This window comes from Fringilla coelebs (assembly GCF_963513975.1).
Source record: "Fringilla coelebs genome assembly, chromosome: Z".
NCBI lineage: Eukaryota > Metazoa > Chordata > Aves > Passeriformes > Fringillidae > Fringilla > Fringilla coelebs.
In genome coordinates, this window is record NC_140031.1 from 33,804,279 (window position 1) to 33,818,357 (window position 14,079).

At 36.3% G+C, this 14,079-nt stretch overlaps 1 protein-coding gene across 1 annotated transcript in view; it reads left to right on the forward strand.

Annotated features, from left to right (window-relative positions):
• DENND4C (DENN domain containing 4C) overlaps positions 1–14,079 on the forward strand; it is a 70,442-nt gene that overhangs the window by 8,158 nt on the left and 48,205 nt on the right. Inside the window, exon 2 of the mRNA XM_084225863.1 lies at positions 11,576–11,903. Within this exon, the coding sequence (XP_084081989.1) occupies positions 11,593–11,903 (311 nt within the window). The 5' untranslated portion in view covers positions 11,576–11,592. The remainder of the gene's footprint in view (positions 1–11,575; positions 11,904–14,079) is intronic.

Here is a 14,079-nt window from a genome sequence, read left to right on the forward strand (position 1 = left end):
TCAAGTGTGTGGTTTGGACTTAATTTTAAGACATCTTGGCAAATGAGAGTTTCTTAATGGGGAGTTGGCAAGAGGATTAAAAGACAGACTTCTGAAGTGTTAATAAGCTCCCACCAAGCTTGAAAAGCAGCTGAGGAAGAATGAAAATGCTGAAGCCAAGTGGTTTGAGGCTGGTTATCATAGGCCAACCAGAAATGGAAATCATACCTCTTGATAGGCACAAGAAGAGTTTAGTGGGGTGGGGATAGGCTGCGGGGCTCTGAACGTATCGATGACGCAGCCTGTGTTTGGTGTGGTGAAGCTGTTAATGAAGAGACCTACAGAGAGGAAAGATGCCTTCCTGCAGTGGTGTGGTCTTTTTTACCAAAAAATAAAAATGAGGAAAATTGTGTTCTTCAAAACCAGTGAGTGGGTTTTTCACTCTGGTTTTGTAGAGCCCTTAGACGATGATTTCAAGTGACATGTGGCTGATTGTATTGTAGATGGCTAGCAGAAGTCTAGTCAAACCATGATTCTATCATCTGTCAAATCTCTGTTTGTGGAGATTCTGGCAAAGTAATTTCAATATTAATTCTTAACTATTTTAATGCTTAGTAGAGAGAGCAATAAGAAAGAGAATATCTCTGATTCTTACCGCTTACTTGGAGTAACCTCTCAGGTGAATTTGAAGCAACATTCTTTCTTCTCTCCTTTGTCCTCTGAAAACCAAATCCTAGTTCCCAGTCACCCCAACCAAAAAAAGGCACCAAAATAACTACAGAAAGCAATCTTGGAGATTTGGGCTCCCAGAAGAAATTTAACCACTGGACTTTTTGTCTCTTGACTTTTTTCTTTGCTGTTTTGTTTTGTTTCAGGCTACTATATTTGGCTTTTTTCCAAAGGAGTTTCCAATTACAGAAAGAGTTCTCTAACAAAGAATGTTTCCAGGGCAGCAGATGTTTCACTGATTACATAATACTGAGCATGGCTAACCTTTAAAGCTTTCCACTGGGGCAGTAAGTGCATTTTATAAAGTACTTTTCTTGCTCTGAGAACTATGTTGTTGTTATTATTAATGTTGTTAAATTTTCTCTTTTGAGCTATTTTCTTTGCAGTCTTTGGAGTAGTTGCCATCCTCTGTTATGTGAAAGAACACTTTGGGTACAACAATGATGAAACAAGATTAAACTGGTTTATTAAATGAGTGTAGCTGGACTGCTTGCTGATTATCATTCCTTCTGTCTCATATCTTTTCCTTTTCTGTTTTCTGTCCTTGGCAATAGAACTTACTTTGTTGGTACCAAACTTGCCTTCATTGGTTTCAGCTGCTTCTCAAGACTGTTTAGGTCAATTCAGAATTTGAGTTTTGGCCTCACATATCTGTTAGTCCTCCAAATTTTATACCATTGGACAACTTGAAATTACTGTTCAATAGGAAAAATTAAACTCTTGAATATTAATATGGTCGAAGTAGCCTGCATGGTCTGGAGTAGATTGGGTGTTTCTTAGATTTAGGGGATTTTTTTGGTTTGGTTTTGTTTTCTTGGTGGCCTTTTTTATCTGTTTGTTTGTTTGGTTTGGTTTTGTGTGGGGTTTTTGGGGATTTTTTTATTTGCTTTGGTTTTTGGTTGCTGGTTTTGGTTTTTTTTCCCTTCAACTTAGATTTTTTCTGAGTCACAAATTTTCAGACCTCTGAGTGTCCTGGATTACAGTGTCCATTAACTTAATGATATTTTCAGCCATTTTTAATTCATGAGTAGCTATTCAACTTGCTATCACAAAACTTTGCTTCTGAAAGCTTTGCCATGTTTGTTGCAGGCATTTATATCATCGTGTCATTGCCCCACTATTTTGTAGGAGTGGTAACTGATTTTGCTGGCAATCAGAAAAAAATCAGACTAAAAGCACAGTTCTACTTCTTAAGACAGAACCTTAACTTGTTAGTAGATTGCTTTTCTATCTAATTTTATTTTTTTATTATAAACCTGAAAAATTGTGGCTAGTTTCCTCGCTTCCTTTGATAATCTTTGCATACAGGACAAGAAACAAATGCAAAGACATTTCAAGGTAATGGAGATCAATAATATCTTTTGTTTAAGGCCAAAGTGCTCTCCACTTTTTGTAAAACATGTCTGAAAAACCGTAAGACTTCTCAGTAACAAAATTGATGCATAAGTGGCAAACTGTATATGATTGAGAAAACTAGATATTTATTGCTATGTCATTAGCACTTCTTACAATACTGAAATTGCACAGTCAGTTTATTTCATCTCCACCTCTTTCTGTGATGTACACTTTTGCATCATCTCCAAGCAAATTGGAAAGGAAGTCTACATTGGAAGAGCACAGACACCTGTTTCCCATTATATGAATGGTGTATTTTTTAGAGGCTCTCATGAAAGTTGTAACAAATTGCCAAAAAGAGACACCAAATACCTGTCCGGGTTTTTAAAATCAATTGTTTTCTTTTGTAGGAGTAACAGGTAAAGTGTGAAAAACATCTTTGCATTTCTCACCTGTCGTGTTCTAGGCTTTGGTGTTTGGGTTCTAACCATGGTAATTTGATGATAAGATTTATTTATTTAATCAATTTATATCATACAGGTTTTTTCTGTATTAACTGTATTAAATATGTTTGACATACCAAAAGCTTAATGCAGAAGTGATTTCGTTCTCAAACATTCACAGTCTGAAGAACTCTGCTGCTCTGAGAACTGTTTTCTGTACAGGTGGAGGGATAAAGATTCTGCTGTGTCATCAGATTTTTTCCAGGATTGGTGGCTTTGCTTCCATGGGAGTTGCTTACCTGACGTGATTTGCGCTGTGATACTTCCTACTGTAGTGGCCTGATCAGTTTGGAGTGCTTTTGAAAACTTTACCATCAAGTCTGGTTGCATGCTTTTTGTGCCTGGTTTTTGTGTTCATATGTATTCAGAAAACAATCTGGTACACAAAAAGCAACTGCAGAGTCAACATTTTTTTTTCTTTGCATATGATCAAATTTGCGACAATTTAGCTATCTGGTGCAAAAAGCTAGTCTGGATTATTTTCAGTACCAGACCTTGATACAGGTTATTTTCTGGTTGAAGTTCAATTAACTCAGTCCTAAGTCATCCTGTAGGAATGCTTCATCAAAATGTAATTTGCAGGTTTTTTTATCTTTCACCTTGTCCTTTTGTTTATTTTTCCAGTGTTAGAGGCCTCTGTGAGATAATCACCATGTAGATTGTAATATATTTCAGTTGTGCAATTACAATATTCTCCAATGTTTACTTGAGAACTGCTAGGAAGGAATGGTCCTGTATTTGCATATTTGCAAATATGCAATTTTTTTGCATGTTCAGACAGAAATGCAGGTGATATCCAGCCATTCCTGTTCCACAGTTGGTTGTGTTAAGACAGGCAGGAGGGCAGTTCATCTCTGAAGTTATTTTTGCAATTCTGATTTTTCTAATTCTCATGTAATTTAGTCAAGTGACTGTAACTGTTACTTCGTTTAACAGTTTTCATAATAATCTGATCATGCAATCTAAAAAAGAAGGTCTTTAAAAACATTTCTTATAATTTTTTTCTCTTGCTGTTGACTGACTGGCTAATAATTTGTGGGCTACTTTTTTTTTCTATTTTAATCCTGTTCAGTCCTAATGGTATGCTGGAAGTAATGTTGCCTTACCTTGCCTTTTGTTAAGGTTTGTATATATGTGTGTGTATGTATGGATGCACTCTATGTTCTTACACATTGTAAAATATGCTTCAGAGAACTTACCTATAGATATGTCCCTGTGACTTCCCTGTGTGCTGCAAGTGCCATTTTAAGTGTTTGATAACTTCCTTGCTCAATAATTCCTCCTGAACTCACTTAACTTTGTGGGATAGTCTAGTTTATAATGTTCCATTCTGTCGCAATATTAGGTTGTCTGTAATGCGTATGCAAGGTATGATTTCTGCTGTGAAAATGAGATGAATAAGCTGGAATTGCACACTTACCTGAGTAGAAATGGGTTTGCTTAAAAGTGAGTGTGATATGGACAAGCGCAGTGATTTGAGTAGTAGCAGTGAAAGATATGCCGGAACAGACAACCAACGGGAGTGCCAGCTGCAGTACGTTCTGGTTGTTAAATGGTAATAGTGGGGACTGTTTGCACTTGCTGTGTACATTTAAGCCTGTGTGGGTACGTGAGTGTGTTAGAATCGTAACTGTATTTCGTGTATAGAAAAAACCCCACCAAGCAAAACAGTAGATAAAGTTTTGATTGCCAGGTATAGTTGCATTCCTTGCTGCTTTTCAGAGTGAACTCAACGATCAACTTCCTGGTGTTGAAATCTACTAGAATAAGAATAGCCATGCAGATTTACTGAATACAGTTAACATTGAGAACCACCTTCACTGTGTTCTGTCTGTTGCTGTGGAATACAGCTAGGAAAGAGTAAAAAAAGAAAAGCCAAAGGAAGCACTATTGTTGACATGTTTCACTAATGTGAAGTTTCAAAAAACCAAATTCATAGTATTAATACTAACCACTATATCCAGAAATACAGCCCTTTAGCATTTGTACTTAGATTTGATTTTTATGAGCAGTCCTAGAGGCAAAACTTTTTAGTGTCAATATCCTCCCTGCTGATCAAACTTGCTAAGTTCAGGCCTTCAGGTTCTACTTTCTCTTACCCTAGGTGTTAAAACTTCATTGTTCTGATTTAGGATCAGCTGCTTCTACAAATATTGGTCTTTTTTGATAGTCTGTCATCATCTGTTTCTTGCCATCAGCTTTTTCATGCTGTTGTCTTTACCACTGCTGTGAAATGCTACATGGAGACTTTTTTAAGAGGGTCTGTAGGTCACAGAATAAATTTTAAAGAATTTAAACTTAAGGGACAAAAATTTTAAACTTAAGGGAGAGACGTTTAGATTGCACATAGGAAACAATGAGGCTGGTGAGCTGCAGCTTGCCCAGAGAATCAGGCTATCTAGAACTGTCAATGCCACATCCCTGGAGGTGTTCAAGGGCACTTTGGATGGGGCTGTGAGCAGCTTGGTCTAATGGAAGGTGCTCCTGCTCATGGCAAGGGAGATTGGAACTAGATGATGTATCAGGTCACTGTGCTCCCAGTGCAAATCATTTTGTGATTCTGGTATTTCAAATGTGTGCAGAAGAAAGAGTGACAAACTGAAGGCTTAATGCAGCTCAGCTGTATCTCTTTGCTGGGTGTGATAGTGATTTAACTTCTTCAAACATGTATTTAAAAGCAATTACAAATCTTCTTTAATTTTTTTTCTCCTTTCAGCTTGAACAGAAAGCTGATACTGTTTTATCTCAAGAAGTATCTCTTTCTTGTTTCTTAATGTGCCTGTCAGAGGTGTATCTGCATACTATGTAATTTTTTTTGTGTGTTTTAAGGCACGCTTCCAAATTCACTGAATAAAATAAATTCTTCACTGGTTGTTTTGTTATAAAATAAAGATTTAGCTGGCATAGATGAAGATACAAAGGGAACACACATTGTTCTTCCCATTCCTTCACAAATAGTGCTTTTTAATCTCAGTACAAGATAAACAGTGGTCTGTGTAAATAAAGAGTGATATATCTCCCTTCTTTAGTACTCCAGGGAAAGTTTCTGTATTTTCAGAATCTGTATACCCTTTTTCTTTTCTGATTAATTCATTGGAAATAATAGAGAAGACTTGGTCACAAAGCTATATTTCTGTATTGAGGAGTGAGATCCCTGTGGTAATCATTGTGTTGTCTACAAAGTTTTGCCTCGGGCAGTGGTTGAGAAACACAGTAATGCTTCTCTCTTACTCAGATGGCAGCCAGTAAGTTTTCCAAGTCTTGCAGATGACCTCCTAATGTGCTGTCTTCTATCTATCCAGTAATGTCTTTCTCTGTCAAATTAATGTAGTAAATTCAGTGAATTTTCAGTGAATTTAGGTCAGTTCATTTAAAAAGTAAATGTCAGAGCATAGTGCATGCACATTTTTTAAACTTCTTTATTGCCAATAGCCAATTATAATTCACTTGCTAAATTAAAGAATTGTACAGAAGTCCTGAGTTAATTTTAACATCTATCTTGCTTAAAATTCTAACTGTGGAGACTGTTGACAAAATAGATTTTTCAACCCCAGTGAATAAAAAGTGCCAAAGTTATTCTTCGGTCTGGAATAAAACTCATTTCCTGTGCAGTCGGGTTATGAAAATATTTCTAGTTATGAAGGAAAGAACTCATCTTTCTAAATTCTTCAGTCATCTGTGTATGCATATTACAGGCTTCCACACAGCAAGTTCTTTTTAAGTAGTAGTTTCCACACACATAGTAGTTAGTGTGTGATGTCAGTACATGAAAGAAGATGCAAGTTTAATAAATTGCAATGCCATGTGTTAGCCATTAATCACTTACAGATATTACTACCTTTTCAGGTAGAGTGCTTAGTGAAGTGGAAATACAAGACTTTAAAGACCAACTTGATTTTTCCGAGTAAAGCAATGCTAGTTGGCCCCTTAAGCCCTTTGCTAGTTTTCTTGAGAGCACATAAGGTTAGCACTCCAGTTAGAAGTGAACTGAAAAAATACCCCTTGATATCCACGTACAACCTAGATGTAAGTTTATTTTGTTGGCTTTGTGCATTGAGATAACAGCATTTGCAACCCTTCTTTCCAAGAGCTGAAAGGAATAAGCAGCAGTCAAAGATTTGCCTGAATATAAGCCTTAAAACCAGCTATATGTGAATCCAGGTATTATTCTTACTCTGGAGTGGGTATATGCATATGGTTTTCCAAGAATGCCACCGTCTTGTAAGTTGAAGGTGTTATATTATTTGTATGCAAATTATCAGATTGGTGTGTGTAACAAACCCTTTCCCTTGGTTGCTTCTGTACACAGTCTTGCAAAGCTTATGCTTCCTTTTCTTTAGGACACTTGTCAAAAACTACATTTAACTGTGCCTTTTTTTTTGTAGACTTAAGCTGACTTTCCAGCCTAATTTTAGAGGATAATAATTTGACAATAAATACCTTTTTAGAATTTGACCAAAACTTCAGAGACTAGTAAAGAATCGAAGCAAATTCTAATGTAGTAATTTTTTTCAAAAATTATAAGAATTATTTTTATAAAAATTGAATCCTTTTCACCAAGGCAATTTCCCTATGAAACCTCTCCTTAAGAAAGGTCAGTGACCTTTGTGAAGATAATAGCAACTTAACTATATTTTTGCTAGAACTTTATGAAGAATTATAAAATTGCATTTTGATTGTGAGAAAGACTATTATATTCTTAAAGCAGCCAAACTTAAGTGAACTGTGGGATAGAACACTTTGTCATGCTTCTGGCATTTAGCACTGAAAAGATGTTTTCTTCAGTGCTGCATATTTTTGCTACACAAATCTTGTTTTAGGCTAGATGTACTAAGTGCCTTAAAGTGTGGTGTGTGCTGTTTGGTTTTCTTTTCCATTTCCAAAACTAATTACTGCCCATGGGAATTCCTTTTAGAAGAACATGGCAGGGGGGTAGTGAGTTAAAAGTGCATCTTTTATTCTGAATACATTTTTCTTTTTTTGCCTTTATTCAAAAAATAAATAAATAATTTTGTTCCTGAACTGCTCACAGCAAACTTTCCTGTTGTGGACTATGGATGAATTGGAAAACAAACTTCACTTATATAGTTTTTTCATAACCTCTGTGGGTCCATGTGGACATTGGGTTTTGCAATTCCTCGAACATTATTACTCATGTTCTTAAAATGGAATTCCCAATTTTTATTTTCAGTTTATTTAGCTTAAAATAAGGTATCTTTGTAGACTTCAAAACCAAGATATTTCATGGGACTTTATGTAGACTTTTTTTCCAATATGTTCTGCATTGTCATTGTCCAACCTGAAGATAAGCAGTTTTTAATTTTAGAATTGTTTTTGTACTTAGGTTTTTTCCTGCAAGGAAACACACTATTGGTTGTTAAAATAGAAATCCCAATATTTCCTAAATGTTGAGGTTTTCCTTGGTCTTGTGATGTACAGAGCTGTGCTCGTAGAAAAAGGATGGAGGACAGTAGCTTTTGATGTTCTTCTTGGGAGAAGTTGCTTTGATAAAACTTAGAATAGATGGGCTCTTAGAAGAATGTTTGCTTGCCTGTCTATTAAGAGGAGCAGTGTTCATACTTGTTCTTGTGTGAGTCATCACAAAAATAATCAAAAATAATAGTGGATTCATTTTGTTCCCTACAAATCCTGTGGGGTTTTTTTCCTGCAGTTCATAAGGTAAAGTATTCCTGGACTTGGTGAATTCTTCTGTTTCTACTTGTATTGGTGGCTGTCTGCTAATTCTTTGTCTATTTATGTTTTTAAAACTGTTGCATTAGTGAAGATCACTATGGCTTAATTAAGAGCTATTACTTTCAGGTCTCTTTTGAGTGATCCTGTTTCTTTAAGTCTTTTTGAAACTGGAGAACAGATTCCTGAAGACCTGACTTGTAGTGCTTATTTGAAACCTTACTTGTCCTTGTGGAAAAGGAACTGTTTTGAGAGACTCGGAACATTTTGAAAAACTCACTAAATGTTGTGCTGACATACAAAGCTTTTGTGACAAGTATCTCAGCTGAATTGTCTGGTGACTCTGACTTTTGCCTGCCACATATTACACAGAGTTTCTATGAGGTAAAACATAGCCATGGTTAAGAGAAAAGTGTAATGTACACAAGATATAAACGTATCCTCCTTAGCAACTAGCTTCTACAGTTTTATTGATCCCCACTGATGAAAATTTAGCAATGGATTCTCTTAATGTGCATTCTGACTTTCCAAATCTTAGTATTTACTTTTTCAGGTGCTTTTAAATTTTCCTCTGTTTTCCCAGGAAAACTAACTTCTTCCTTTAAAGCATATTTGAGGATAACAGTGCAATTCCAGGAACTTGAGCTGTGATTAAAAGTATAAACTGTTGTGAGGTTTTTGACGTATGCTGTTATTGTTACTGTTTGGTTTTTTTCCTGCTGTGTGTGCTAAAAGTAAATGTAGGCCATGATTTTAGTGTTGTATTGAGAGAACTTGATACTGAGCTGTGTGAATTTGACCCAGTTAATAACAGGCTGGAACATTTAAAAAAGGTTTTGGGTAAAAAAACCAAAGAAAACCAAATGATAGGATGCCAACTGTTTTGCTGTTTTTATCAGCTTTTCCCAGTAATTTGGTATTTTACAGATTGCAAGATATTCTAGTTTAGTATTTTCTTTTAAGAGGAGCAGAGAGTGGATGGTTTATTTCTTTATTTCTTTCTTTATTTTTATGATTCTGCAAACAATTCCAAGCATCTGAGAGGCAAACTGACACATTTTAGACTACACAGTTTTATGATTAATCCAGTGTAAGTCAGTGCTGCTGCCAAAAGGGTCATACTGCTACTGCTTTTGTGCTGACACAGGCAATTGCTGGAGAACTGCTCTGGTTGAACACTAAGTCTCTGCCAGGTTAGCATTCAGTCAGAGCAATTTCTTGTTCCAGTTCATTGTGTGGTTGCACAAACTATAGTTCCGGGCAGAAGCGAAGGTGTAAACAAGCAGTGGCAGTGTGAGAAGGGACCTTTTAACTGAAGACCAGTTTATAGAGATGAAGTTGAGGCCGCTCCCCCTGCATTTCTTGTTGACTTGCTTAGCTGTAAGGCACTTTATTGCTGATTTCATGCTTTTTATGACAGTAAAAGTAGACTGAGGCAAGTTTTATACATAAGGGTGGTAGGAGCTTCACAGGTAGCTATGGCTCTGGGGTAATTTCCGTGTTCTTCAGGAGATGTAGGCACTTGAAGAACAAGGAAATGATGACCTGACAAATTGGATAAACTTTTTATTGTTCCTGTTGATATGGCATCTACATGTTTTAGGCATAAATCCAGTCATGTAAATAACTGTCCCTTGGCCTTCTCCTTTGCAAGGGAGCCAAACTCTCCTCTGTCTCTATATGGATTGCCCTACAAAGCTGTTAGCCAAAGTGTTTAGAGAACATTGTAGTGACAGTGTAAAAAGTATTATGGAAAAATATTTTAAAGGGTGCTGGTACATCTCCTTTCAGGTGTGAAGGGATTTCTAAAGGTGTTATTTCAGTGTAAGAAAATAAAAACTGTAGTCAGAATATAGAGGTACAACTAATTTGCATGAAGTTATTATTTCCCCTCCCCTCCTTACTTTTGTCTCCTGCTACAGTAGCCTGCCATATAGCATTGGGCACAATTTGCATAACCTTATGGTCAAATTTCTTAGTAAATATGCAGGATGGATAACTGATTTTTGCCTTAGATGAGCATTAAGCACCCTTATTATCAAAAGTCTTAGAAGTCTTGTGTGCTGTGAAGATCAAAAGTACCTTTTGAATATAATGTTAGTAAAAAAGAGCAGGATAAGAACAAGAGCATAAATCAGGTTGCAGGGAACAATATTATATTGCCTTCACCAAGCCACTTTTCTTTCAGCGAGGCCAGTGTTTCTGCAGTTACCAAACTTGGGCATTCTGAATACAATAAACTTCTCAATATTGGTGCACTAATTATTTTGGTGTTCATACCCATGAACCACTGCTCCTTGGTAGGTAGGACCTTGGCAGCTGTGGCAGTCTTGTTTTCAGAGATGGAACCAGACTTCCATTACTCATTAGCTTTTTATATGGCATTCCCAGAAATCCAGTGATGGAAACAAGGAGATCTAGAAGAATGTCATACTTAGCTTCTGAAGAGATATAGATGTATTCAGGTTCATTGCTTGACTGCTACTGTTTAAATATGTCTTACTCATCTTGTGAAAATCAAAGATTTAATGGGATTTGGTACTTGAAGTTGTACATGAGCATAGGCTGTCAGCTAGGTTTGTTCCTAATAGAAACTTATGTTTCTATTAACTTTAACTTAATATGCTTAGTGAACATCAGTGGTGTTGAGAGAACAGCTCTTTCCAGATCTGGAATGTGCAGCTGAGCAGTGATGTGTACTTTCTGATCAGCTGATGAAATGTGGGTTTGGATGTGTGATTTTTGTAAATGACTTCCAGATGTTAGAGTTGCCAGCTGAGTGTCTCAAGACTGCACTGTTAGGTCTATGTTATAAAACAAAATGGATGAATTATGCAGAAGTCAAATTGGTAAGCCTGTACTTGCAGTTGTTCTCTCTCTGTCAAAAAAAAAAAAGGACAATGTGATTCTGTGGTCATATTGCTCACCAGCAATGGCAGAAAATATGGATGCTTTTAGACTGGGATACATACATCAACGTATAGCCCATGAAGGGCTTGGACAGTCTAATAGATAACACAAAAGAATTTTTTGTGTAGCTGCTGTGTTAAGAGCTTTGAGTTAACCTATATCTCACTTAAACTTCCTTGTGCTAAAACATTACTGTTGGGGTGCTAGAACTGAAATGTAATTACCTGCAATATCTTTCAGTATCTTTTTTGTGCAGCAAAAGTCAGTTTTGATTGCAGTTTCCATAGAATTTTCATGAACTCTGTATATAACTCTGTACTTTTCTATTTGCAAAATTTTTTTTCAAAACTTCTAAATCCTCATAGTTGTTGAGAGAAGGGTTTGAGTTTGAAAGCAGAGTGATTGATTTCTCTCTTTCTTTTACCCAGGAAATATTGGCGTAACCATGATAGAAGACAAAGGTCCACGAGTGGCTGACTATTTCGTAGTGGCAGGACTCACTGATACAGACACATCAACCCTCCTGGACCAAGAAATCAACCGACATGAAACAAAGTCAACTGGTCCCAAGGCTCCAATTACTGACATTGCTGTGATAATTAAATCAGCTGGTGAAACTGTCCCAGAGGGATATACCTGTGTTGAGGCCACCCCTACAGCCCTCCAAGCCAACTTAAACTATGGAAGTCTAAAGAGTCCTGAGCTTTTTCTGTGCTACAAGAGAGGCCGGGACAAACCACCTCTTACTGACATCGGGTGAGGTTTCTATTGCAGTTCAGTTCCTCCTTCAATAATGATAAAATCTTACTCTTCATAGATGATGGTGAAAACAGATGTAAGGAAACTTCTTAAAAAGTCCTGTTTGAATCTGTATTGCTTACTGAGGTTTCTGTATCAAATACATTGAACGAAGTGTCAGTATTCTAGTGAATTTGTCTTTTAAAATTAATGATGATGTTTTAGTTTAAAAGATGGGAGAGAGAGATGAAGCTGATAAAATATGAAGAATTACATTCTCTGCTGCAGTTTTATGAAAGATGATTGAATAACACAGAATTAATTTATTGAAATTATGTAGTCCAAATCCAGAAACATTAACATGCTTAATCTGAAAATTATGACTTCAGAAGTCAAAAATTATCACTTTGGAATTCACTTTAATGCTTATGGTGAAAGGTACAACTTAGAAATGTATAAGAACATTGTAGAGCTACTGGGGATATAATGAGAAAAAAATGGAGCCCGGTTGTGGGGTGCTGTTACAATTATGGCAAAATAAAGAATGCATATTTTTCTCCCTACTTAGTTATTAAATAAATAGTAGGGAGTAAAAATCATGCATCTATATATATGCTATAGTACATTTAGTTATTTTAATTTATAAGCTTAAATGCTTTTGCTTTTAAGCCTATATACCTGTTTTTACCTACAATTTATGTGCTTACTGACAAGCAGTGTCCAGTCAGGGGGAGACTGATGGTGAAATCTGAATAATGAAAGCAGCTTCATGGCAAGACAGTTCACTCTTAAGGATTATAGTTCAAGTTGTATAATTAAGCTGGTACATTCTAACTTGTGTTCATCTTGATCATCTAACCTGCATCATCTAGTAGGTGATTTTTAACCTAATCATTTCCCATGTGTATGACTGGCACTGCAAGAAGAGACACTACAGTGTGACCTTACATTTTGACTGATTTTTTTTAAACTTCATTAAGTTCCTACAGAAGGAAGAATTTCTACAGGGAGTGTTTCCTCAAAGGAAGTAATGAAAAATCAGTCTTCAGCTTTAAGGAAGCAACTTGGCTAGCATATGTGTATTTGGTGTCTCCCACGACCTTAGAAACTTGAATGCTAGGGGTGATTTTGTAAACAAAGTAGGCAAGTAGTTGGCTAAGATGATGGCATTTGGCAAATAGTATATATTCTGTATTTTGTTGTAGACAGTTCTAGTTAGGGTGTCACACCTAACACATCATGGCAGTCTTTTCTCTCAGAGCAACGATGCATATTCTCCCCCTGCTGTTCCTCCTGCTTTGCTACTATGTGCAAGAGATGGGTAGAGCAATCTTTTTTTATTTGTTTTTTTTCCTCTGAATTCCATTGTGTTCAGATAATAGGAGAGTTCAGGCAAGAGATGCATGTACAGTCTGAAGGCTAATTTGTGCTGTTTTCTATTACTTTATTAAAGAACCACTGTGGAATAATATTTTACCTTTGAGCCAATCTGACATGCTGAGTGAACTCAATATGTACAGGAAGAGTACATCTCTTGAAAGGGTGAAATGTGTACTCTTTTGTATGTATAAAATGGAGTTATGTCGTAGTCGGAGCATTCAGGTGATTCTTGATGAATGTTTTTGTCTGTGTATTTCTTTCAGTGTTACTTTTAGGGAAAACAAATGCTGTTTGGTGAAGAGGGAGATAGAGATATGCTCTACTGTTTGTCTGCCACTGTCCTTGTGTTAGGTATTTCTGTGCCCTCCATCCTCATTCCTTTCTATTTGTCTGCTGCTTGTTGAATCAAAGTGTCTGTAAGTTGCTAGAGTGAATTCCTGCTGCAATTACTTACTTGCGCACAGTTAGGCCATGTGCCATGCCTTTGGATGTTACATTTCCCAGAATTAATCAGATTAATTAGTTGGAAAAAATGCTAGTTGGAAAAATAAAGGTCATTCTTAGGATAAAAGATCTCTAAGATCCTCTTCCTAAATATAGCTGCAAAATTTAGTATCTTAAATTTGTGTGTCTATGAAATATTTCAGTTACTGTCATTCTGGTTTTTTCTTCACCATTTTTTTTGCTGATGTTCCAGTAAAAGACAAGAACTGAGATTTGAGATCTGTTTTGGTTTAGGTGGAGTGAGACTTTCAAACAAATCTCACTTCTATGTTTTACACTTCAGTTAGGAATCTGTTAGAGCTCCAGCATA